This window comes from Pantherophis guttatus, chromosome 10, assembly GCF_059756535.1.
Source record: "Pantherophis guttatus breed Tessera chromosome 10, ASM5975653v1, whole genome shotgun sequence".
Classification (NCBI taxonomy): Eukaryota; Metazoa; Chordata; class Lepidosauria; order Squamata; family Colubridae; genus Pantherophis; species Pantherophis guttatus.
The window spans coordinates 1,544,844-1,568,855 of NC_142072.1; the positions used below are offsets into that span (position 1 = coordinate 1,544,844).

A 24,012-nucleotide genomic window follows, 5' to 3' on the forward strand; every position below is an offset into this window, starting at 1 on the left:
CCATCTCTCCAAAGCCATCAATCATCATGAAAAGGACCTTCTGATCTATTCTCACCCATCCCCATCCTTGCTGTTGCAACTCTCCCCCCCCCCTGCTCCAGGCACCAGGTCTTATTCTCCAGGCATCTGCGTTGATGGAGAAAGGTCTCCATGGCAACAGGTACCCAAACTCCTGGTTCGCATCTCTGTATGCTTTGTTTCTCTCTGGGAGAGCATCTCAGCAGCTCGGTGCCTTGGATTCGAAATGGCCCAGTCAAATCTGCAACGTCTCTTCTCATTCTTGGTGGATCTTCTGAAGGAACTGGATCCCATACCAGGAGATATCTTCTGCTGGGAAGAAGCTGTGACTGATGGTTGGGCAGGAATCAGGGGAGAGTGGAGGCACAGGAGATCAAGCTGTGGAGGTCTTTCCTTCACCTGTGGCTTCTCAAGACAAAAAAGATGAGGGGGAAAGACAGCGAGGAAGAGACAAAGCCAAAAGTAGAGGTTCCTCACCCTTGATGAGGGTGAGGAACCTCTACTTTCCTCAGCAAAGCTGGCTGAGGAATTCTGGAAATGGAAGTCCACAAGTCTTCAAGTTGCCAAGGTTAAGACCACTGGTGAAGCACATCTGTTTGCTTCTAGCCAAGGCAGATGAGCCGTTTTTGGAGGACGCCAATGGTTCTTCTGAACCAGGAGGAAATTCGTGAGAAGAATGCAAATGCACAAAGCCAGAGGCTTGGGATGGGGAGAGGAGAACGTATCAGCCATGCAAAATTTTTCCATCCACTTATGCAAAGGGACACCCAAGGATCTGGGGGTCTAAAATTACCGGTTACATAAAAGAGTCCCTTACATCAGTGGTCCCCAACCTTTTTATCGCCGCGGCCCGCTGAGCGCGCGCAGGGGTGGGGGCACGGCCCAGGAGCTTTTGCGCACAGCCCATTGCGCACGGCCCAGGAGCTTTTGCGCACGGCCCAGGAGAGTTTGCGCTGCAGCGTTCATGTCCCCCGGCCGCTGCGCGGCCCAGTGCCAGGTACTCCATGGCCCGGCACCGGTCCGTGGACCGGGGGTTGGGGACCACTGCCTTACATAACCCAGCACATGGTTTTAATACAGACAAAAATACTTGTAAACAGGCGAGAAAAGTGTCCGTTGTGGCTTCGTTATTTTGTTTGCTTTCCTGAGAAAGAAGAAAGAAAAATAGTTGGGAAATCTAGCAGATTTTACGGAGTACAGCTAAGTCCTCAACTTACAACGGTTCGTTTAACGACGGAAGTTACAACACTGAAAAAAGTGACTTATGACCAGTTTTCACTCTTACAACCATTGCAGCATCCCCAGAGTCACGTGATCCAAATTCAGAGACTTGGCAACTGACTCGTATTTATGACGGTGGAAGTGTCCCGGAGTTACGTGATCCCCTTTTGCGACCTCCTGACGAGCAAAGTCAATGGGGAAGCCGGATTCACTTAACAACGGTGTGACTAACTGAACTCCAGCAGTGATTCACTTAACAAACGTGGCAAGAATGGTTGTAAAATGGGGCAAAATTCACCAGTTGTCTTGTTTAGCAATGGAAATTTTGCACTCAATTGTGGTCGTAAGTCGAGGACTACCTGTATGTAAATATTTCCTCATTTGGTTTAATTTTTTTTTTCCCAGACAGAGTTATTGTAATGTCTGAATTCCAGTAGGGGTAGGCAATCCAGAGAGTTTTTATTGGCAGATTTCTGTTAAAAGGTTACAGGGTTTAATATGATAACCGATCTACAACTCAACCACGATTGGTCCAAATTTTATTATGTTCTTTTATGGTACTATATGTAGGTTGCAGACAGTTTGTCCTTGACATATGTTTCTGGCTGTGTAAATAGTGGGTGAAAACTCTCATTTTTCTGAAGTTGTTCACGCTGTGTAATCTTTTGATCACCCGCAGCGTGTAAAAATGGTTTCTTCTAATAGGCTAATTTTCTACTTCGAATACAGTCTACAGTTAATGCGTGGTTAAGGACAGGTGGATATACGACTAATCCCATAATTTTTGGTTCTAAATCTCTAATTCCCTCGGTATCCTAACAGTTTAATAGCCATTTATTGCAACAGATCTCCCAAATCGATGAGGTTTTAGATGCTTTGGGATTATCGATGCTGAACCTGAGAATTTGGAGGAGACAACCCCTAAAATCTAAACCAGTGTTTCCCCAACTTTGGCAACATTAAGAGGGGTGGATGGTGCCAGGCTAAAGGTCTCTGCAATCCCATCTCTGCATGCATTGGGGAAATTAAGGCAGAAGTCCACCAATAAGAAGGGACTCTACCTGTTGGACTTCTGCAGACCACAGCTGGAGCGTTCCTGAAATATAACCTCTGGCCAGAACGCCAGAATCCACAGCTGTGGAGGACTGGAGTCTCCAGGCGGTGTCTTCCAGATGTTGGTGCCTGGCAGGGAATGAAGGGTTTTGTAGTCTACACCTCTGGCAAAAACGCCCCTTTACTGAGCTGGCTCCTTTCAGTGTATTTGGGCTAGGAAGGAAAAGGAATGGGGAACACTCTGGCAGGGGAGAAGGGATGTGGTAGTCCACACGTCTGGAGGACCAGAGTCCCCAGCTGGTAGGCATCACATGTTGATGCCCTGGCAGGGGATGAGGGAGGTTGTAGTCTTCCCCTCTGGAAAACTGGAGTCCCCAGTTGGTGCCCTCCAAATGTTGGTGTCCTGGCAGGGGATGAGGGACGTTGTAGTCTTCCCCACTGGAAGACCGGAGTCTCCAGTTGGTGCCCTCCAAATGTTGGTGTCCTGGCAGGGGATGAGGGACGTTGTAGTCTTCCCCACTGGAAGACCGGAGTCTCCAGTTGGTGCCCTCCAAATGTCGGTGTCCTGGCAGGGGATGAGGGACGTTGTAGTCTTCCCCACTGGAAGACCGGAGTCTCCAGTTGGTGCCCTCCAAATGTCGGTGTCCTGGCAGGGGATGAGGGACGTTGTAGTCTTCCCCACTGGAAGACCGGAGTCTCCAGTTGGTGCCCTCCAAATGTCGGTGTCCTGGCAGGGGATGAGGGAGGTTGTAGTCTTCCCCTCTGGAAAACTGGAGTCCCCAGTTGATGCCCTCCAAATGTCGGTGTCCTGGCAGGGGATGAGGGATGTTGTAGTCTTCTTCACTGGAAGACCGGAGTCCCCAGTTGGTGCCCTCCAAATGTCGGTGTCCTGGCAGGGGATGAGGGACGTTGTAGTCTTCCTCACTGGAAGACCGGAGTCTCCACTTGGTGCCCTCCAAATGTCGGTGTCCTGGCAGGGGATGAGGGCCGTTGTAGTCTTCCTCACTGGAAGACCAGAGTCTCCAGTTGGTGCCCTCCAAATGTCGGTGTCCTGGCAGAGGATGAGGGACATTGTAGTCTACACCCCTCTGGGAGACTAGAGGTGGGTGCCCTCCAGATGTGGGTGCCCGCAGCTGTTCTGAAGCCCGACGCCCATCCCTGGTTAGGGCTGGGTTCCCTCTGGATGGGGCTGATGGGACCTGTTGCCGAGCGCACCTGGCAGGCCCAGGTGTCCACAGTCCCTCCCATTCGCCCCCCCCAACACACACACCTCCACACCCCCTTCCCCCCCCCCAGCCGGAGCCACAGCCCGGAGCTGCAGGCTGACGCAACCGCCCCGCCCCTTCCCCTCCCCCCCCAAGCCCCTCCCCCTCCCCCTCCTTCTTTCAACCCAGGTCTCGCCTTTCTCTCCCCCCCACCCAGAAGCTGACTCTGGGCTCAGCCAATCCGAGCCCCCCTCTCTCCCTGCCCCTCCCCTCGGCGGCTGGCGGAGGCTATAAAGGGCAGCGGCGGGGCGCGCGGGGCCAGCAGGAGCCGCCTGGACGGGACGGGCTGAGCCGCAGCGGAGCGGAGCAGAGCGGAGCGAGCCACGTGCGCCCAGCCGGAGAGCCCGGAGGCGATGACGGCCACCAAGACGGCGTCCAACGGGGACATCGGAGGGGCGTCGGCGGCGTCGGGGAAGCTGGCCGGCCGGGGCCGTCGGGTGCGGGGCTGCCTGCGGGCCAACCTGCTGGTGCTGCTGACGGTGTCGGGCGTGGCGGCCGGCGTGGCGCTGGGGCTGGCGGTGCGGCGGCCGGGCGGGCTGAGCGCCGCCGAGGTGCAGCTCTTCTCCTTCCCGGGGGAGCTGCTGCTGCGGCTGCTGAAGATGATCATCCTGCCGCTGGTGGTCTGCAGCCTGGTGGCCGGAGCCGCCAGCCTCGACCCGGCCGTCCTGGGCCGGCTGGGCGGCTGGGCCATGCTCTTCTTCCTCCTGACCACCTTGCTGGCTTCCTCCATCGGCGTCGGCATGGCTTTCGCCATCCAGCCCGGCGCCGGCGCCGCCGACCCCAGCCTGGCCAAGTACGGCGACCAGGACGGAGTGCCCGGACGGAAGGAGGTGGTCGACTCCTTCCTCGACCTGGTCAGGTGAGAGAGAGCGGCCGAGCGGGATGCCAGCGAGGCTGAACCTGGCCGTAAGAGGCTTCTTCCCCCGGGCAGCCCGAAGGCTTCCTTTTACATCGGGGGGGGGGGGTCTGCGACCTTGGCCCCTTGAAGCCCGGTGGACTCAAACTCCCAGAATTCCCCAGCCAGCTCTGCTTTGGGAATTCTGGGAGTTGAAGTCTGCCAAGGTTGGGAGACCCCACTTTTAGATCCCCTAGCCCTCATCCTCACCTTCAGGGCTGGTTTTCCAAAAGGCAACTGGGCTTTTTTTCCTTTTCTGGGTGTGGAGGGAAACGTTTTGCTTCTCCTCCAAGAAGCATCTTCAGTTCCTGAAAATAAGCGACACGTTTTCCAAAAAAACAAAAAAAAACCCAAGAAAGTCCAGTTGCCTTTTGGAAAAGAACCTGACGGCCATGACCTGGATGTACGGACAGCCTCCATGGACCGACATCTTCAGGGCTTCCCAGATGTTGGGGAGCTGCTGCCTGCACATCTGCAAACATCTGGCAGGGGAGGGAGATCGCTCCCTGCTCCCCAACTATAAAGGAGACATCCTGGTGTCCTGCTGGTCTGGATTGTGGCCGGATTCTCCTGGGTGCGATGCTCACTTTGGAGACCTAACCCCCGAAGTGGATGTGTGTGTATGAATGAAGGCGTGTGTGCATGTGTGAATGAGCCTTTGTGTCTTGGCCAGTAAAAATAAAACGTAGATCCGGCACGCACGAGGATGCTTTGCGTTGGGGGGGGGGCTGAGCTCAGCTAGTGAGCCTTGCAACATACGGAAAAAGACTGAATCAAAAGGCCACGTTAGACTGAGCCACGCAATGAGCATTTCCGAGCCGTGGGACTTCCCCTGTCGTATCCGTATCCGGGCCGGGCAGTTTGTTACCAGTCCCTTTTTCTCAAGAAAACTGCAGCATTCACACAATCCTCTGGGACAATTGCATCATCAAGCTGGATTCTGTTAATCGGAGGTTGAGCCTGGTTCAACTAACCACAAAGGGCAGAGCCAGTTCTGCCCACTCAAGTTGCGTTGTCCAGTTGGCTAGCTGGGGGTCCCGGGAGGGCTGGTGCTTGGTCCCTCCCTTCCCTTCCCTTCCCTAGAGTTTTCTCCCCCCTCCCCATCAGCTCCACCCCTCCGTGCATTTTCCAGGATGCAAAATTAGAAAGAGAGACCGGCTTTCCTGGTTTCCTAGAGAACTTGGTTTCCCAGGGCATCCTGGGCTCTCCTTAAAAGGTCATTGATCGTAGTCTGTTGCCCCCCCCCTTACACACGCCCAGACATGGTACAGAATGTTCTCTGAAGGCCAGTCGCCCTACCCCAACAGCCTTTTTCGTAACGGACATGGCTTCTGACGAAATATTTGGGGTGGGAGGCAGGCCAGAGAGGGAAGCAGATCACTTTTGGGATCCTGGCTTGCAACCTCAAATCTGCCCTGTCCTCCCACTCTCCCAAGAACCAACTGTTCCTTTGAAAGATCCTTTCTGGGGGGGGGGCAGGCATGGGTGTGGGGGTCTCTTCTAACCATTTGTGGCCATAAGCCAACTTGTCTTGGTTTCCTCCTGCCATGGAGGAAACTTAAATCCCTTTTAAGTTAATTTCCAGCATCCCTGTTGCAATTGAGCAACGCTGCTTGTTTGTGTCTCATTACCTAAAGAAGGAAAAAAAAACCCCACTTTTTACAAAATTTGCAGTAATTCCACCCCCAAGTTTGGGAAGCCCTGTCGTAACAGCTGCTCACATATCCCGCCAACAACCCAGCGGAAAGTCAAAAAAGAACCCAGTTACAAAAACCCTGGCAACGGATAGACTGACTTGAATCCTGATTTATTTCAAAGTTGGCACCACAGGCTGCGTATTCCCTTGGCTCAGCCCCTATGGGGGTAACCTAGGGAAGGGGGCTACCAAATCTTTTGATAAATGTTTCGCCTTTTGAAATGGGGTTTCTTTTTTATCATTTGTATGCTGCTTCATCTTAAATGAGGCCGATTTTAAGGCTGGTTTTTAATTGATTGTCTCGTCCGGAGAGAAAGAGATGGTTAAGAACTATAAAATAATAAAATGAGATTAGGCAGACGTTAGAATATTTCATATTTTTTCCCAGGGCCATCTTAATGGTATGGGAAGATTCCAGGTACAGGAATCCAGTTTTCTGCCGTTGAGATTTTAAGACAGTGTTTCTTGAAGTTGGCTGCTTGAAGACGGGGGGACTTCAAGTCCCAGAATTCCCCTGGGAAATTCTGGGACTTGAAGTCCCCCCGTCTTCAAGCAGCCAACTTCAAGAAACACTGTTCTGTCTTTGAGCATCTTTCTGGATTTCATCTCGTGTTGTGAACAAAGACGCTTGGCAATCCCTCGAGGCAGAAAAACCTGGTGTGGGTGATGATTTACACATCTTCCAGCAAAATTTTAAACTCTGGTTCTTGTTTTGAGAGATGCCAGGACTTGCAACTTGGCTCTTGCGTGTCCCGGGCTCAAGTTTTCCCTTCAAGCGTCTTGGAAAACCGCTCTAAAAACCCATTTAGCAACCAACGATTTTCTCCAAAACCACAATTTGCCAGTCACCTTTCACTTGAATCATCCACCAGGCCTGTCTGGAACAGCTTTGCCCTCAGGATAGGCAGATACGAATTCCCAGAATTCCCTAGCCAGCTGAGAATTCTGGGACTTCGGAAGAATGCCTTAGAAGACCCTTTCTACAATTTTCTCCAGAGCTTCTGAGGAATGGAAGTGAAGACAGATGGTTAAGTCCACACATCTTTGTTTGCAAAATGCCAGCGAGCCTAAACCTTGGCGGGAAAAAATAAGACTTCCTTTTGAGAATTCAGATTTTGCTTCCCTTGATAATTTAGAGAGTTCAATGCGGAAATTTGCACACGTGTGGCTTTTGCAATTCAGGGTTTTTTTTTTTCCTGTTTAAATAATACCTTAAATAATATTGCTCGTACTGTGATATAATGGCAATGATACATGGCTTGATCTGACCAGCCTCTCATCCTTAAGAATTTTCATATCCCACCTACTCAAACAGTTTCCTTCCCCTTTGGGCAGCTCACAGCCACCAGACCCTTCGGCTACACCTACTAGACAAAACTCAGAATTTCCAAGTTTAGCATGATGGAAAATGTGGTTTATAAATCTGTCATGTTGACCTCTGGTGCAGGAAGAGAAACAGCTTTTAAAAAAATCCTGAGAGGCAGGAAAGATTTAGCTAAAGTGATCCGATGTCGTGAATGGAATCCTTCACCTGCAACAAGATTTTTTTTTTCCTGCTTCTGGCCGTTTTTTTTCCTTTGCAGATGGGCGTTGCAAGGGGCCGTGTCTTGCCGCCAAATCTGATGCAACATTTCCTTGTTGTTGAGTTTCTTCGCCAGTGGGGAAGTCTGGGTTTTTTTCCCCCCCCCTCTCTCTCTAAGACCTTTTTCCTCTTCTTCCCGAAACCTGCATTAAAAAAAAGTCTCATTTATGATGGGGGTTATTTCAAGACCAAAAAGCAAATAGTTTCAGATTTGCAGACATTTTTTTCAGTAAACAGAAAAAGGCGTTGAGTTGCATTCAGTGCATTGAGTAAGCTGGGGAGCTTTGGGGGAAATGCAGATAGCATTTATTGCGGGGGGGAATAACAAAAAACCTCAAGGGAGAGAAGGAAGATAGGCAGGCCTGAATTGCTTGCTTAAAAAAAATTATTGATTTTTGCAGTTTTTGAGAGAAGTAGTTTGGGTTTGTTTAAGGCAGATGTCTACGTTTTTTATTGGGTTCCACCCCCCAAATTATTTTTTTTTGCAGTGCTGGATTTCAGCACAATGAAAACCTCCTAGGGGGGTGGGTTGCAAAGAACCTTGCCCCCCCCTTTTATGAGACCCTCTCTCTTCAAAGCACTTGCCATGTTTTTCTAGTTTGCACAGTTATGTGTGAGTTGTTGTGCAGAAACCTTGAAATTAAAATTAAAAATTAAAGTTGCAGGCTTGGGGGTGGGCAGCGAGAAACTGGATGAGCAGAGAGGCCTGGTTGATGCCCCCACCCGGACGGAAGGCCCATGCGGGGGGTGGGGGTGGGGAGCTAAACAGAACCCAGCACAGCTCCACAAAATATATAGTCCTTGACTTATGACCATAATTGAGCCCAAAATTTCTGTTCCTAAGCGATGCAGTTAAGTGAGGTTTTTTCCCCCAGCTAATCTAATGTTCCCATTGGCTTTCCTTGTCAGAAGGTCGCAAAAGGGAATAACGTGACCCCGGGACACTGCAACTGTCACAAATATGAGTCAGTTGGCCAAGCGTCCAAATTTTGACCACGTGACCATGCGTCCTCCGTGTGAAAAACGGTCATAAGTCACTTTTTCCATGAAAAAAGATGAGTGAAACGACTCTTGGTCTTGATTTGCAAGCATCCAATTTAAGACGGGCGGCCAACAGGTTTAATAATAAATAGACTTTCAAATCCTTGCAGACAAGGATAAGCCAAGCTGTTATTTACACACATGCACATCCGGAAGAGCCGAACATAAAAATGAATGGCCAGCAATTCAGGCAGAGGACCAGCCCTCGTGACGGCTTTACTACCATACAATCTGGGAATTGTAGAGGTTTGGGGAGGGGAGAGAAATGCCCGATGGCTGGAGGTCAACACAACCTCCAGATCCAAGAGGAACTGGCCAGCTTTGTACTACACATTCGACCCTCCTGCGGAAGCTGGCTTGTACGTGGCCAGACTGTGTATGGCTGAGAGGTTTGGATGAGCCCAGTCAGGTGGGTTTGCTGAGCAACTCATGACCTTAAGGGGTTCTGGGTGCTCTCTTGAGTTTGCTTGTTTTCTTGCAGACGTTTCCTGACCCAACTAGGTAACATCATCAGGGCTACAAGGGGGAGTGAAGTTTGCAGAGTGGAGGAAGAGGAAGATGACAACTATGAGGCCCTTGATGCTCTGAACTTGGTTGCTACCGTATAGCACTGATGATGTTACCTACTTGGGTAATAAAACGTCTGCAAGAAAGCAGCCGAGCTCAGAAAGCGCCAAGGACCCCTCCGTTCAACACAGAGCTACAAATATTCTCCTTTATTGGTACTCACAACCTTGTGCAACGGGTATTTATTTATTTATTTGAATTTATATACCGCCCTTCTCCCGAAGGACTCAGGGCGGTGTACAGCCAGAATAAGAACATACAAATAGAAACAGCTCTGACTGAGGAACTCTGGGAGTTGAAGTCCACAAGTTTTAAAGTTGCCAAGGTTGGAGACTCCTGGACTAGGAAGGCCTCCAAAATCCCTTCCAACCCTATGATTCTACGTTCTATGACGGGGGTCTCCAAACTCAGTGCCTTTAAGACTCGTGGTCTTCAACTCTCAGAATTCCCCAGCCAGCCATGGAATTCTGAGAGTTGGAAATCCACAAGTTGGGAGAACCCTGTTCTCTCAGATGTTCTCCAGAACTTTCCTTTGGTGGCTTCTGGTGCCAAAGGCACAATGTGTTCCTTTCGGAAAGAGAGAAGCCAGCTGATTATTTTCGGCTTTGGGGAATGAAGGTTTGATCTTAGGTTGTCCTCTGGTGGTGTCATGTCCAGAACCGGACGAAGGAGAGGAGTCAGAAGGGGTGTGTGGGGGTGGGTGTGATGAGATGGGCAGCAGTCCAAGCCCAGATTTTGGCCAGTAAAGTTTAACTCCATGATACCTGATCTCTGCGGGGTTAAGACAGTCCAGCAGTCTATTCTTGGTGAAGCTATGCTCCTGTGACTGCAAGGCCAGCAAGCATCTTGGCTCCTGGGTTGACACGGTCGCCAGAAATGGACAAGGGAACAACAGGTGTGGAGGCAGGAAAAGTACAGTTTGAGGTTGCACAATGCCAACCTTGGAGGGGGCTCAGCTGTTAGCTATGGTGGCTAAGAGGGAGAGAGAACATCAGGAGCCAGAAGAAGGGGGTGGCATGGACACCCCACTTTCTGGACCCCCAATAGGAGAGCATCTTTGCAGCTCAGGGTTGAGTCGTGGGGTCCTGGGTGCTCTCTGAGCTGGGCGGCTGGCTTGCAGAGGTTTCATTTGTTAAACCAGGTTACATGATGAGTGATAGTTCTGAATTTCTGGGGCTGGATTTGAGTTCTTTGTGGCTCTGATCCAGCTGGGGAGAATCCCCAACGACTCTACCAATGGTGTTTCCCAACCTTGGCAGTTGTAAGCAGTATGGACTTCAACTCCCAGAATTCCCCAGTCATAAGTGAAGGTCTTTTTGTGTGTGTGTGTGTATGGATGGATATGTATTGAATGTATATGTACTGTCCATATCACAAACAGCAGCATATAAATTAAATAGATAATCAAGAATGCCACCGTTCTCACGGATGCCTCCTTATCTCTTCTTTTCTTATCCAGGAACATTTTCCCTTCCAACTTGGTGACTGCTGCATTCCGATCGGTGAGTTCTTTCTTTCTTTCTTTCTTTCTTTCTTTCTTTCTTTCTTTCTTTCTTTCTTTCTTTCTTTCTCCTTTCTTCTTTTTTTCTTTCTCTCTCCCCTTTTCTTTCTTTCTTTCTTTCTTTCTTTCTTTCTTTCTTTCTTTCTTTCTTTCTTTCTTTCTCCTTTCTTCTCTGTCTCTTTCTTTCTTTCTTTCTTTCTTTCTTTCTTTCTTTCTTTCTTTCTTTCTTTCTTTCTTTCTTTCTTTCTTTCTTTCTTTCTTTCTTTCTTTCTTATCTGAATTCTCATTTCCATTTGAGTTTTCACCTGTTTTAATCTAGAGTTTTATTTAGATATTACTATGATTTTACATAGTGATGTTGTAAACTACCCAGAGTCGGTTAGGTGAGATGGGTGATGGAGAGACGTAATCAGTAGACGAATAAATTAAAAATAATAAATGAACCTGTAGCAAAGGGTTGTGCGAAAGAGGAAAAAGGACTCGTGTGGCAACAGCTGCTCTGATGTTCTGGGGCTGGGACTGAGACAAAAAGATATCCTGTTATTTGAGCCGATCCCGTTCAGACGCTCTGTGGAAAGAACTAAATTGGGGGCTGTCACCACATCTTATGACGGCAGCACAGGCTGCCTCTGTGACCCCGGGTGACTTATTAACGTGGCCTTTCCTGAAGAAAAGAGTTACTTGGAAGTGTTAGTCAAAGGTTTTCCGAAGCATCTTCTCCAGAAAAAGTGGGAGGATGAGAAAAATCTCCCTTTGGCCATCGAGATGGTCCGGGACAGTTAATTGAGGATGTTTGTTTATCATATTTAGAGATCACCCATTTCCCTGATGGAGTGACCTGACGGTGGACAAACAGACATAAAAAACGCTACACATAACTATTGCAATAAAAAAGTCACAATCAAAAATAAAAGAGTTAAAAATTAAATTTAAATTCAAAATGCATCCAGAGATGAGGATTTCCTTACCCCCCTGTTTGGAGGAAGGATATCTAGCTAGCTATCTCTAGCTATCTATTTAACTAGCTAGCTATCTCTATCTAGGCTAGCTATCTAACTATTTCTAGCTATCTCTATCTATTTAACTACATCTCTCTCCCTCTCTCTCCCTCTCTATCTAGGCTATCTCTAACTATTTCTAGCTATCTGATTTATGTGTTGCTCATCTTGTCTAGAATGCAAGAGGGGAAAAAGCGCAGAGTTTCTGTTTTGACAGACAAGGGGGTGGGTGGGTCGATGGGCGGGGGAGATGTTGTTTTCCCCACGCTCTCAAAAACTCCTGCTCAAGACCCCTCTATTGCCTAACCATTTAAAAATCTGACATCTCATCCTTTTTTTCTTTTTTTTTTTTTGGTACACAGGTCAGTGAGTCAGTTTGGCTTAATTTTTAATAGCCGCGTTAAATTAAAAGGCCAATTTCTGGACCCCGGATGGACTTTTTGCTGACTGTAACAGTTTTGTCCTGGCATTAACTTCTCATTGTCCAAGCCCCTCCTGCCTTCTTAGTGGTGCAATCCTGTGTCCTTTCGAGAGATAAATATGCTGCTTTTGCTTTTCGTTAAAGGCAGAAACGACAAATGGTTTATCTCTTTTTCTTCCTTCCATCCCAGAAACCAACGCAAAGTGGCAAAGGAGATTTTTTTTTTCTTTCTTGGCACCGATTAGTTGGGCAAAGCTTTTGTCTGTCAGTTTGTGTAAATTCCAAGCCTGAATCAACAAAGGCAACTTTGCTCAAAGGAGTGGTGGCTTTATTTTTTTATCCAGATATTTTGTGGTGTGGGCCTCCTGCCCTGGGCATATTGGGTCTTGTGAGGGCATGCGGTTGGCACAACAAGAGTCACCAGGAAAGATCTGCCCATTCATGATATAGTTGCCGGGGTGTGTCTCTCCCATCCCCAAATCCTGTTTCCTGGAGAAAGCGCAGCGAAAACAAGAAAATCTGTTGTGTTTTCCTTCTTAGTATGCAACCGTCTATGAAGAAGACAAGAAGCAGAACAACACGGGTCTCGTCAGTGTGGCAGAATTTATGAATGAAACCGAATCCACGAACAAGGCAGTTCTGATGGTAAAAAAAAAACACCCCAAGAATGTTGTGCAGGGGTCCCCAACCCCGGGCTGCGTCCCACTACTGGGCCAAGGCCGATTTGGAAACTGGCCACGTGAGTGGGTTCAGCTTGACTTGCACAAGTGGTGGGCCAGCGCCCGTTGACATGAATGTGCAGGTCAACTTGTGTTGTGGCCTGTTGGCCGCCGGCCCCTCCAGCAACCAAAGAGGAGGAGGAGGAGGCCATGTGGGAGTCAGGGTCAGCCTCAAGGCAACCCGAGAGCTCCGAGTGGGAAGAGGGAATGGAGCTGGCAGAGAGAGAGGGACAGAGGAGGAGCCTGGGCTGTCCATCAACCCTCATATGGGGAGTCAACAGCCCCCAGGTCTGGAGGTGGCTGATGAGGAAGAGGAGGAACAGCTGGGTCCAGTGCCTGAGAGAAGGCAGAGGAGAGGAGAGCAGTGGAAATCAATGGGCCGATCCTTGGGACGGAAGAGCTACCACTACTAGCAAGGCCCCATCCTAGCTCCAGGGATAAAAGTCAGGGGGCGGAGATGAATAGGTGTGGCAGACAACTATTCATCTCCTGGCCAGACGAATTTGTTAGCCTGCGGTGAGAGAGAAACTTTTTGTTGGGGCTGCTGGCACTCCTAATGAAAAAATCTTGGCGTTAACTTCAGAGGGTTTGTCGTGTTTGGGGAGCTGGGTGAGGACAACTTGCTTGGGTGGGAGATTGGACTAGATGACCTATAAAGTCCCTTCCAACTCCGTTAATCTGTTAAAATAAGTCGAGCAGTGAGCGCATGGCTGGCTCAGGAATCCTGGGAGTTGAAGTCCACGAATCCTAAAGGGTCCATCGTTCCCCGCCTCCGGTTTTCGGGCTGCGCTGATGGTTTTCTCTCTGCTGCAACCAGGAGCCCGTGGGCAAGGAGGTGGAAGGCATGAACATCCTCGGCCTGGTGGTCTTCGCCATCGTCTTTGGGATTGCCCTGAGGAAGCTTGGGCCCGAAGGGGAGAACCTGATCAAGTTCTTCAACTCCTTCAACGAAGCCACCATGATCCTGGTTTCTTGGATTATGTGGTAAGGATACTGCTCATATGGACCTTCTTCCGGGCCACAAAAATCGTGAGTCAAAGCCCCTTTTGAGGCCCTGAATTCAGGGTTTGGGACCCTTTCCTGCTCAAATCTGGGTAATTCCAGTGCTGGTTGACTGTTGTGGCCTGTCGACCACCAGCCCCTTCAGCAGCTGAATCGGAGGAGGAGGAGGAGGAGACGTAGGAGTCGGGGTCAGCCTCAAGGCAACCTGAGAGCTCCGAGGGGGAAGAGGAAATGGAGCTCAGAGAGAGACAGATAGAAGCAGAGCGTGGACCATCTGTCAGCCCTCAGATGGAGAGTCAACAGCCCCCAGATCTGGAGGTGGCTGATGAGGAAGAGGAGGAACAGCTGGGTCCAGTGCCTGATAGAAGGCAGAGGAGAGGAGAGCAGTGGAGATCTATGGGCCGGTCCTTGGGATGGAAGAGCCACCGCTGCTAGTGAAGCCCCACCCTAGCTCTGGGGATAAAAGGCAGAGGGTGGAGATGAATAGATGTGGCAGACAACTATTCATCTTCCAGCTGGACAGACCTGTTAGCCTGCAGTGAGAGAGAAAGTTTTTGCCGGAGCTGCTGGCACTCCTAATAAAGGAATCTTATGAGTTCACATCAGGGGGTTTGACGCTGGAAGCCTTTGCAACTGTACGCCTTCTTGCCATCTTCTGTATTCTTTGATGCAGGAGAGGGGTCCAATCCTGGCCCCTCTCATCCCTTTGAGTTCTGAAATGGGGCTGGGTGGTTTTTGCCTGCAGCCAGATGGACTAGAAACTTGAGGTGGGGTTTGGTTGTTTGATCGAGTTTCTATAATCTTGCGAAGCTTTCTTGGACTAAGAATTAGGGCCTAATCCCAGTTTATCCAGAGGCTGAATTTGCTTGTTTCCCTGTTGACTGAATAATTAGTTAGCCTGCAATTAGGTGGGTTGACTCAGTTCCTTAATCCAGCCCTTCCCAATCTCCAGAGCAGTGTTTCTCAACGTTGGTAGCTTGAAGATGGATGGAAGTCCACCCATCTTCAAGCTACCAAGGTTGAGAAACACTGCTTCAGAGGGACCAGGAGTTTTTAGCAAGGTTAACAAATCTTGGCCAAAACTGTAATCATGGTTTGCAGTCTGTATTCCCACAAGACACTAAGCCCAAACAAGCCACTTTACAGCCCAGCATTTTGTGAGGCAACCAAGCCAGCAAATATTGCAGTTGGGGTCTGGCTATATCCTAGTGTGGTATAAGTAGTCCTCAACTTAGAACGGTTCATTTAGTGACTGAAGTTACAATAGCACTGAAAAAAGCATCTTATAACCGTTTTTCACACTTACGACGGTTGCAGCATCCCCGTGGTCCTGTGATCAAAATCCAGATACTTGGCAACTGGCTCACATTTAATGTCCCAGGGTCTTTTCAAATTAGGGTTAAAACTCAATTAAATTTAAAAACTATTTCCATGTCTATGCTGCCCCACCTCAAATGACAAAAATACAAAAACGTTAAACGTTCAAAATGAACAAAAAAATTGGGTGATTTTTGTTAGTTAAAAAATTAACCAAAATTGGGTTTCCTGTCTCTGGGCAGAATTGCAAGGTGGGTTACAGCCACGGCCCCCAACTTTTTGGGTACCAGAGACCGGTTCCGTGTAGAAAGATTTATCCATGCACTGGAGGGGTCGTGGTTTGGCGTGTTGCTGGCATCCCACGGATGGGGCTTTGCTTCTTCGCACGACCCGTTTTCTGACATGCCGTGGCCCGGTGCCGGTTCACGGACTGGAAGTTGGGAACCCCTGGGTTACAGTTGACGGCCCCAGCTTCCTTCCCTCCAGCCCTGGACCTCTGACCTGGGACTGGCTCTCCAGTTGGGCTGACAGCCTCTTCTCCTTGCCAGGTATGCTCCCTTGGGTATCATGTTTCTGGTGGCCGGCAAGATCGTGGAGATGGAAGACGTGGTCCTTCTCTTCACCAGCCTGGGCAAATACATCTGCTGCTGCCTGGTGGGCCACGCCATCCACGGGCTGCTGGTTCTCCCGGGGATCTACTTCGTCTTAACCCGCCGGAACCCCTACCGCTTCCTGTGGGGCATCTTCACTCCCTTGGCCACCGCCTTCGGGACATCCTCCAGGTATTCAAAGACCAGCAGAAGGGCAGGAGGTGGGTGGGATGGATGGAGAACCATATAAGAAGATGTATGTTTGGGATGCAGGCTTCACGTCAAGACCCACAGAAGGGAATATTTGTAGCTTGGGGTTGAACTGTGGGGTCCTTGAGGCTCTCTGAGCTTGGGGGTTTTCTTGCAGACGTTTCATGACCCGACTAGGTAACATTATCAGTGCTAGAAGGGGAGGATTGTGGACAGGAGAAGGAGGGAGGAAATGTCTGTTCTTGCAGACATTTCATGACCCAACTAGGTAACAGTGTCAGAAAGGAGTGGAGTTTGGAGGGAGGAGGAGGATGACAACAGCTGTGGAGTTCTTGGTGCTCTGTGAGCTTGAGGGTTATCTTGCAGACATTTCATGACCCAACTATATAACATCATCAGAGCTAGAAGGGAGTGGAAGTTGCTCTCTAGGGCAAGCAACTTGTAAATAAATAGAGAGCAAACCTTTCTCCTTTCTAGCACTGATGGTGTTATATATCCCCAGAATTAGCTCACGTCGGCTTTCTGGCGTCCAGGCAGATGCTAATAAAAACGCGATAGCTTCAATTGGGTGCTACTGCAGCTGCCATCTTGCCTTCTTTGAACACCCCATGAACACCCCAATGTGCTTTGCGTCCTTGGGGTGACCTTGAAGGCCTGCTTTGAGTCGATTTAGAGCATGTAGGTGCCCCTGTTGAGGAGAACGTCCTGTTTTCTCCAGGAAGATCACTGAATCTGCTATCCTGGATGAATCCGGGGGTCCCAGATGTTGATTGGGTGCTCAAGAACAGATTATGGGGAGGGATGTTTTGAAGGCAGGATGAGGTGGCAGGTCCTTCAGATACCCAAAGGAACATCTCTGGAGGCCTTGATGGCCCATTCCATCCCTGTGGCTTCCTCCCCACAGCTCCGCCACGTTGCCCCTGATGATGAAGTGCGTCGAGGAGAACAACGGCGTCTCCAAGCACATCAGCCGCTTCATCCTGCCCATTGGGGCCACCGTCAACATGGACGGGGCGGCCTTGTTCCAGTGCGTGGCCGCTGTCTTCATCGCCCAGCTCAACAACGTCTCCCTCAACTTCATCCAAGTCATCACGATCCTGTGAGTATTGTTAAAGCTACATAGAGCGAAGTCAAGAGTTTGTTTTTGCAAGAGCTTACTGCTTTCTGGACCATGTTCATCCAAGATCAGATGTTAACTGTAGTCTAATACAGGATTTCTCGACCTTGGCAACTTTAAGATATGTGGACTTCAACACCCAGAATTCGCTGGGGAATTCTGGGAGTTGAAATCCACATATTTTAAAGCTGCCTAGGTTGAGAATCACTGCTTTAACTCATCACAGGAATCTTACTCATAACTACAATGCAATCGGTGATGATTCAAATCAACATGGTTAGAAACAAACCACGATTACATGGTTGTGTAAGCAAGCCCTGATGTTCCCCTTTTTAAAATTCTTCATATCTTGTGACTTCTCCAAACCTTGCAATATTCTGGAAAGTTTGGGCAACCTATAAATTTAATAAAATATACCATACTTTTTGGACTATAAGACGCACCTAAATTTAGAAGAGGAAAACAAAAAAAAAAAGTTTTTGGCCTCCATTTTTCGGGCCTTTTTTCAGCCTTTTTTCGGCCTGTTTTCTAGGCTTTTTCCAGCCCATTTGTGAGGCTTTTTCTGGCCTGTTTTCGGCCGAAAAAATCCTCAAAAACGGGCCAAAAAAAGCCCCGAAAATTGGCCAAAAAAGCTTTGAAAATGGGCTGAAAAAAGGCCCGAAAAAGCCTTGAAAATGGGCTGGAAAAAAACCCTGAAAAAGGGCCGAAAAGCGCCTTGAAAATAGGCTGAGAAAAGCCTCACAAACAGGCTGAAAAAAGCCTTGAAAATGGGCTGAAAAAAGCCTTGAAACGGGCTGAAAAAAAGCTTCGAAACGGGCTGAAAAAAGCTCTGAAAACGGGCCTGAAAAAGGCCCGAAAACGGGGCATGTGGAGGCTAAAAAACAGCCAGCGGCAACATTCAGTCTATAAAATGCACAGACATTTTCACCCCCTTTTGGGAGAAAAAAAAGTGTGTCTTATAGTCCGAAAAATACAATAATAATACCTCTTTAAACAATTGGGGAGGTTGGAGCTGTCCTTCCAAAGAATCTCGGCTGCTTGTTTCTCTCCGTGAGAAATGAGTCCGATATTAAAATTTTAACGGGCTGTAATCCTGTCGGCAGAAACAGAGTCATGAGGATCCCCCAGAAACAAAGGAGAAATTCATAAGTAGAGGTTGCTTCGGGACACGTGGTGATGGAAAGACACATTCCCCACCCACCCAAAATAAAATAGTTTCTTGGAATAGGAGCCTGAGTGGCGTAGGAGGCTAATGCCTCCTACTGAGGCAGTATTTAACATCCAGCTGCCTGCAATTACTGCGAGTTCGAATCTCACCAGGCTCAAGGTCGACTCAGCCTTCCATCCTTTCTAACATAGGTAAAATGAGGACCCGGATTGTGGGGGCAATAAGCTGACTTTGTATAAAATATACAAAAGTATGAAGGCTATTGCTTAACGCATTGTAAGCTGCCCTGAGTCTCCGGAGAAGGGCGGCATATAAATCAAATTAAAATAAAAATAAAAATAGCAGACTTTAATTAGACACGTTGAAATCACAGGATCTGGAGAAATTCAGGATGGAACCTCAAAGGCTGAAATTTGGTGGAAAAAAGGTCCCAACTAGAAAAAAGGCGGCCACCCAGTTAAAATTAAATAGTAGTTATTTTTCTTCTCCTGCAGAATGGCCTCCTCCAGCCTCTTGCAAAGGCTGCCAGCGGTGTCTTTCATACCTGATGCTAAATCAGGTGTTCTGACTCAGCTCCCCAAACATGAGAAACCTTCTGAAGTTAGCTCAAAGATTCCTTTATTAGGAGCGCCAGAAGCCCCAGCAAAAGGTTTCTCTCTCAGGCTAACAAGTCCGTCCGGCTGGAAGATGAATAGTTGTCTGCCACATCTATTCATCTCTGCTCCCTGCCTTTTATCCCCAGAGCTAGGGTGGGGCTTCGCTAGCAGCAGTGGCTCTTCCGTCCCAAGGACCAGCCCATAGATTTCCACTGCTCTCCTCTCCTCTGCCTTCTATGCATCCACATGTCAGGCACTGGGCCCAGCTGTTCCTCCTCCTCCTCACCAGCCACCTCCAGACCTGGGGGCTGTTGACTCTCCATCGGAGGGTTGACGGACGGCCCAGACTCTGCCTCTGTCTCTCTCTCTCTCTGCCAGCTCCATTCCCTCTTCCCCCTCGGAGCTCCCAGGTTGCCTTGATGCTGGCCCTGACTCCCACATGGCCTCCTCTGATTCGGCTGCTGGAGGGGCCGGCAGCCAACAGGTTCACATAACTTGAGACCTGCTGAAGAAGCACAACTGGCCAAGTTCATAAGTAGTCCTCCGAGCACACCTGGCTGGCTTCCCGCCGCTCGCTTTCTTGTTTTTTCATTTGAAGACGTGTTTCACTTCTCATCCAAGAAGCTTCTTCCTCTCGGACTGGATGGTGGGGAATGGAAGGATTTATACTCCTTGCAGAGGGCTGATCATTTGCATCCTTTTAGAGCAGGGGTCTCCAACCTTGGCAACTTTAAAACTTGTGGACTACAACTCCCAGAATTCTTCAGCCAGCAAAGCTGAAGTCTTAAAGTTGCCAAGGTTGGAGACCCCTTAGAGCAGTGTTTCTCAACTTTGGAAGCTTGAAGATGGGTGGACTTCAACTCCCAGAATCCCCCAGCCAGCAAAGCTGAAGTCTTAAAGTTGCCAAGGTTGGAGACCCCTTAGAGCAGTGTTTCTCAACTTTGGAAGCTTGAAGATGGGTGGACTTCAACTCCCAGAATCCCCCAACCAGCAAAGCTGAAGTCTTAAAGTTGCCAAGGTTGGAGACCCCTTAGAGCAGTGTTTCTCAACTTTGGAAGCTTGAAGATGGGTGGACTTCAACTCCCAGAATCCCCCAACCAGCAAAGCTGAAGTCTTAAAGTTGCCAAGGTTGGAGACCCCTTAGAGCAGTGTTTCTCAACTTTGGAAGCTTGAAGATGGGTGGACTTCAACTCCCAGAATCCCCCAGCCAGCGTTGCTGGCTGGGGGATTCTGGGAGTTGAAGTCCACCCATCTTCAAGCTACCAAAGTTGAGAAACACTGCCTTAGAGGGTCACTGAAGCACTTGGAGGTTTGAATGATGCTCCTCATTCCTGTAATGTGCAATTTTACCTCTGGAAATCCATTCCCACAGTATTCCAAGGGTCTTCATTCCAAATTGTATAGCTAAAAGTTCAGATCTTCATTTCTTGGAAGACGAAGGTGTGAGGTTAGGGGGTCGGTAGGGGTGGTAAACACTCAACCAAGACCTGCCCCAAAGCCTAAATGTCTAAACCTTCTTCTCTGCCCTTCTTGGTTTCCACCACAGCATCACAGCGACGGCGTCCAGTGTGGGAGCAGCTGGGATTCCCGCGGGGGGCGTCCTCACCCTGGCCATCATCCTGGAGGCTATTAGCTTGCCCACCAAAGAGATCTCGCTCATCCTGGCGGTGGATTGGCTTGTGTAAGTATGGCCGGCGAGCTGGGCAACAGCCCATGATCAGGAACTAACCAGGATTCCCTAGTGGCTACCTCCTCTATGGTTCCAGGCTGGTGGAACCATAGAGGAGCTGGTCCAGCTGGTCCAAGGGATTACAGGTAGTCCTCGAATTTTTACCGAGTGGGACAGTTGTGAGTTTTGGCTTGTTTTACGACCTTTTTCTCGCCACAGTAGTTAAGTGAATCTGGCTTCCCCGTCGACTTTGCTTGTCAGATCGTAAAAGGGGAACACGTAACAGCCCCCCCTCCGGACACTGACCGTCATAAATACGAGTCGGTTGCCAAGCGTCCAAATTTTGATTACACGGCTGTGGGGGATGCTGAAATGGTCGTAAGTGTGAAAAACAGTTGTAAGTTGGCTTTTTCCGGTGACGTAACTTCGCACGGTCACTAAATGAACTGTTTGTAAGTTGAGAATTACCTGCACTTTCTTCTTGAGTTCTGCAAGGAAAGTGAAGTGTAGGAGGGGTCTTTTGAGGGGAGTAGATTCCGGAGGGCAGATCATGAGAAGAATCCGGACTTGGTCTCGGGGCTTTCCAGAGATCCTTGTTCTCTGCAATCCTTCACAAGTCGTAATGTGAGATTTGGGACTTTCTATTTGCAAGGCCTCTTTGCCTCTGAGTGAGGGGTGGGCAGCTATGACCCCCCCCCTTTTTTTAAATTTGATTTATGTGCCGCCCTTTTCCGGAGACTCAGGGCGGCTTACAATGCGCTAAGCAACAGCCTTCATCCTTTTGTATATTTATACGAAGTCAGCTTATTGCCCCCACAAACTGGGTCCTCAATTTACCCACCTTAGAAAGGATGGAAGGCTGAGTCAACCTTGAGCCTTGGAGAGATTCGAACTTACTAATTGCAGACAGCTGGAGTTAAATTACAATGCATTAGTCTGCTGAGCTATCCAGGCTCCAGAATTCTGGGAGTTGAAGTCCAGAGGTCGGAAAGGGGTCATTGCTGCCCCCCCTCCTGCTCTGACCTTTGGATATAATCTGGAAAGAGGACTTAAAGACTTAAAGTTCCTTGTCCAGCTGCCCTTTGGATTCTTGTTGTGTTTGTGTGTAAATTGTGTAATGAAAGGGAGGGGAGGGGGTCTCCGACAGGCTCTTCTGGTGCAGCTGGAGGAACCGGGTGGTGGAGTTGAGGGAGGCCGTCCCTGGGAGATTGGAGTGAAGGTTAAGGCAGCCTTAGGAAGTTCGTTCTTTTTCTTCCCAATGGGAGAAGGAACCTGTACAAGAAGTCCTCGACATACGACCGTTCTCATAGCGACCGTTTGAAGTTATGGCAGGGCTCCCCATTAGAACTCTCACCTGGTTCTGAAGTTCTATTGGCTGCCAGGTGCACAGGTGACCGGTTTTGTGACGGACAGGCTTTGTTAGGGTTATAAGTGGAAGACTGATTGCAGACAACCGAACATGAAACCTTGGCTGCATTAGTGGTAGCAATCATGACGGACCTGATAAAAGAGAATATTTGTAACTCAGGGTTGAGACGCGGGATCCCTGGAGCTCTCTGAGCATGGTGGTTTCCTTGCAGACGTTTCATGACCCAACTAGGTAACATCATCTGGGCTAGAAGGCTGCGTGGTTTGTGGAAAGCAGGAGGAGGAGGAGGAAGGGAAGTACTGTGTGATCCTTGGTGCTCTCTGAGCTGTCTTCTAGACATTTCATTACCCAACCAGGTAACATTGTCAGTGCTAGAAGGGCGTGGGGTTTGCAGGGAAGAGGAGGAGGAGGAGGGGAAATACTGTGGGTTCCTCTCTGAGCTTTCTTCTAGACATTTCCCTACCCAACTAGGGAACATCATCAGTGCAACCCACTCTCTTATAGCACTGATGATGTTCCCTAGTTGGGTCATGAAACGTCTGCAAGAAAACCACCAAGCTCAGAGAGCATCCAGGACCCCACAGTCCTCCTCCTCCTCCTCCTTTGCAAAACGCCCTCCTTTCTCACACTGATGATGTTCGCTAGTTTGGTCATTAAATGTCTGCAAGAAAACAACCAAGCTGAGAAAGTGCCAAGAACCCCACATGAGGGATCTTTCTGTCCTGTCCTAACTAGGGCAGTGGACTTTTTTGACCCTGGTTTTGTAGGTGAAGATGCTCTGAAGCGGGGGGGCTCCGCCTTTCCCCCCTGCTTCTCTCCACGGGATTATTTTGCATGCATTCTTACACCTGGTTCCTCCTTCTCCTCCCTTGCAGAGACCGGACGTGTACTGTCCTCAACGTGGAGGGCGATGCCTTCGGCGCAGGGCTCCTACAGGTCTACTCGGAGAAGAAAATGGGCCAGACAGGGAACGACGACCTGTTGGAGGTTAAGACGGAGGCCGTGGCGGCCAGCAAGGCAGAGGGCGTAGAGGAGGGGTCCCCGCTGATTAAGCAGAATGGTCCAGCCCATTTGGAGGCTAACAAATCTTGCGAAAAAGAATCCGTGATGTGATTGAACTCATCAAAATCCAGACGATTTAGGAGAAGATATTCTTTTTATCCCAAAAAAATATTTTTTTTTAGAACTTTTCTCCAAAAAAGGAATTTAGAACTTTTTTTTTCCAAAAAAGAACTATAAAAGACACAATTTTGGTCCGTCTCTCAAGATCGGAATTTCCCAGGTGACAGGAGATTTAATAACGGAGAGCTTTCCTACGGAGAATTTGCTGTAAACACAGCCTTCCCACTCCCCCGTTTCTTCTCTGAGCTTCACGCAATTCGTACATTTGGAAATTTCAATGCCAACGAACGCTGTGGGATCATCACTCCATTTATCCCAAATTTTTCTCCCTAGCTTTGGTGACAATTGTCAAAATTCAGCAGCAAGGGAACGTCTGCTGTTGCAAATCCAGAAGTTTCTCTTCGGCGACATTCAGTTCAAAGAAACGAAGAAAAAATTCAGCGAACGAATCAACCTATCCAGATCACTCAGTCATCCTTTTGTTGTTTTCTCTTTCATGTGCAATTTTCTCTGCATTTATTTTTATATTTTGGACCAAGCCGGCAGAAAGAGTCTTCAGTTTTATATTTTATTTCTTGTTGTTTGTTTTCCTTCCATTCTTTACTTGACGTTCTCTGGCCTGTCAGGCCAGAAGGACGAGAAATGAACTGGGTTAAATCTTAATTCCGTTGATGGGTTGTTGTTTTTTTCCAAATCCAAAAAGCTTGAATGTTATTTGCAAGGCAACCGACAGCCCTTGTAAATGCAGAAACTGGAGGGGAAGAGATTGTCAGGGCATTTATTAATCCCATGTTTGGCTCTGGGACTAATTACCCTGGTTGGGAGGAGATGGATCGTGGCTTATCCTTGTTTCAATAATCTGAAAAGAAAACGCG

The 24,012-nt window shown here is 48.8% G+C and overlaps 1 protein-coding gene across 1 annotated transcript; it reads left to right on the forward strand.

Moving 5' to 3' along the window:
* The first annotated feature begins 3,758 nt into the window (after positions 1-3,758).
* On the forward strand, positions 3,759-23,800 carry SLC1A5 (solute carrier family 1 member 5). The gene is made up of 8 exons (XM_034438200.3): positions 3,759-4,416; positions 10,798-10,840; positions 12,799-12,903; positions 13,795-13,961; positions 15,845-16,078; positions 17,001-17,195; positions 20,524-20,658; positions 22,891-23,800. Exons 1-8 carry the CDS (start codon positions 3,911-3,913, stop codon positions 23,126-23,128), a joined length of 1,623 nt encoding a protein of 540 aa, XP_034294091.2. The 5' UTR covers positions 3,759-3,910; the 3' UTR covers positions 23,129-23,800.
* The last annotated feature ends 212 nt before the right edge of the window (positions 23,801-24,012 follow it).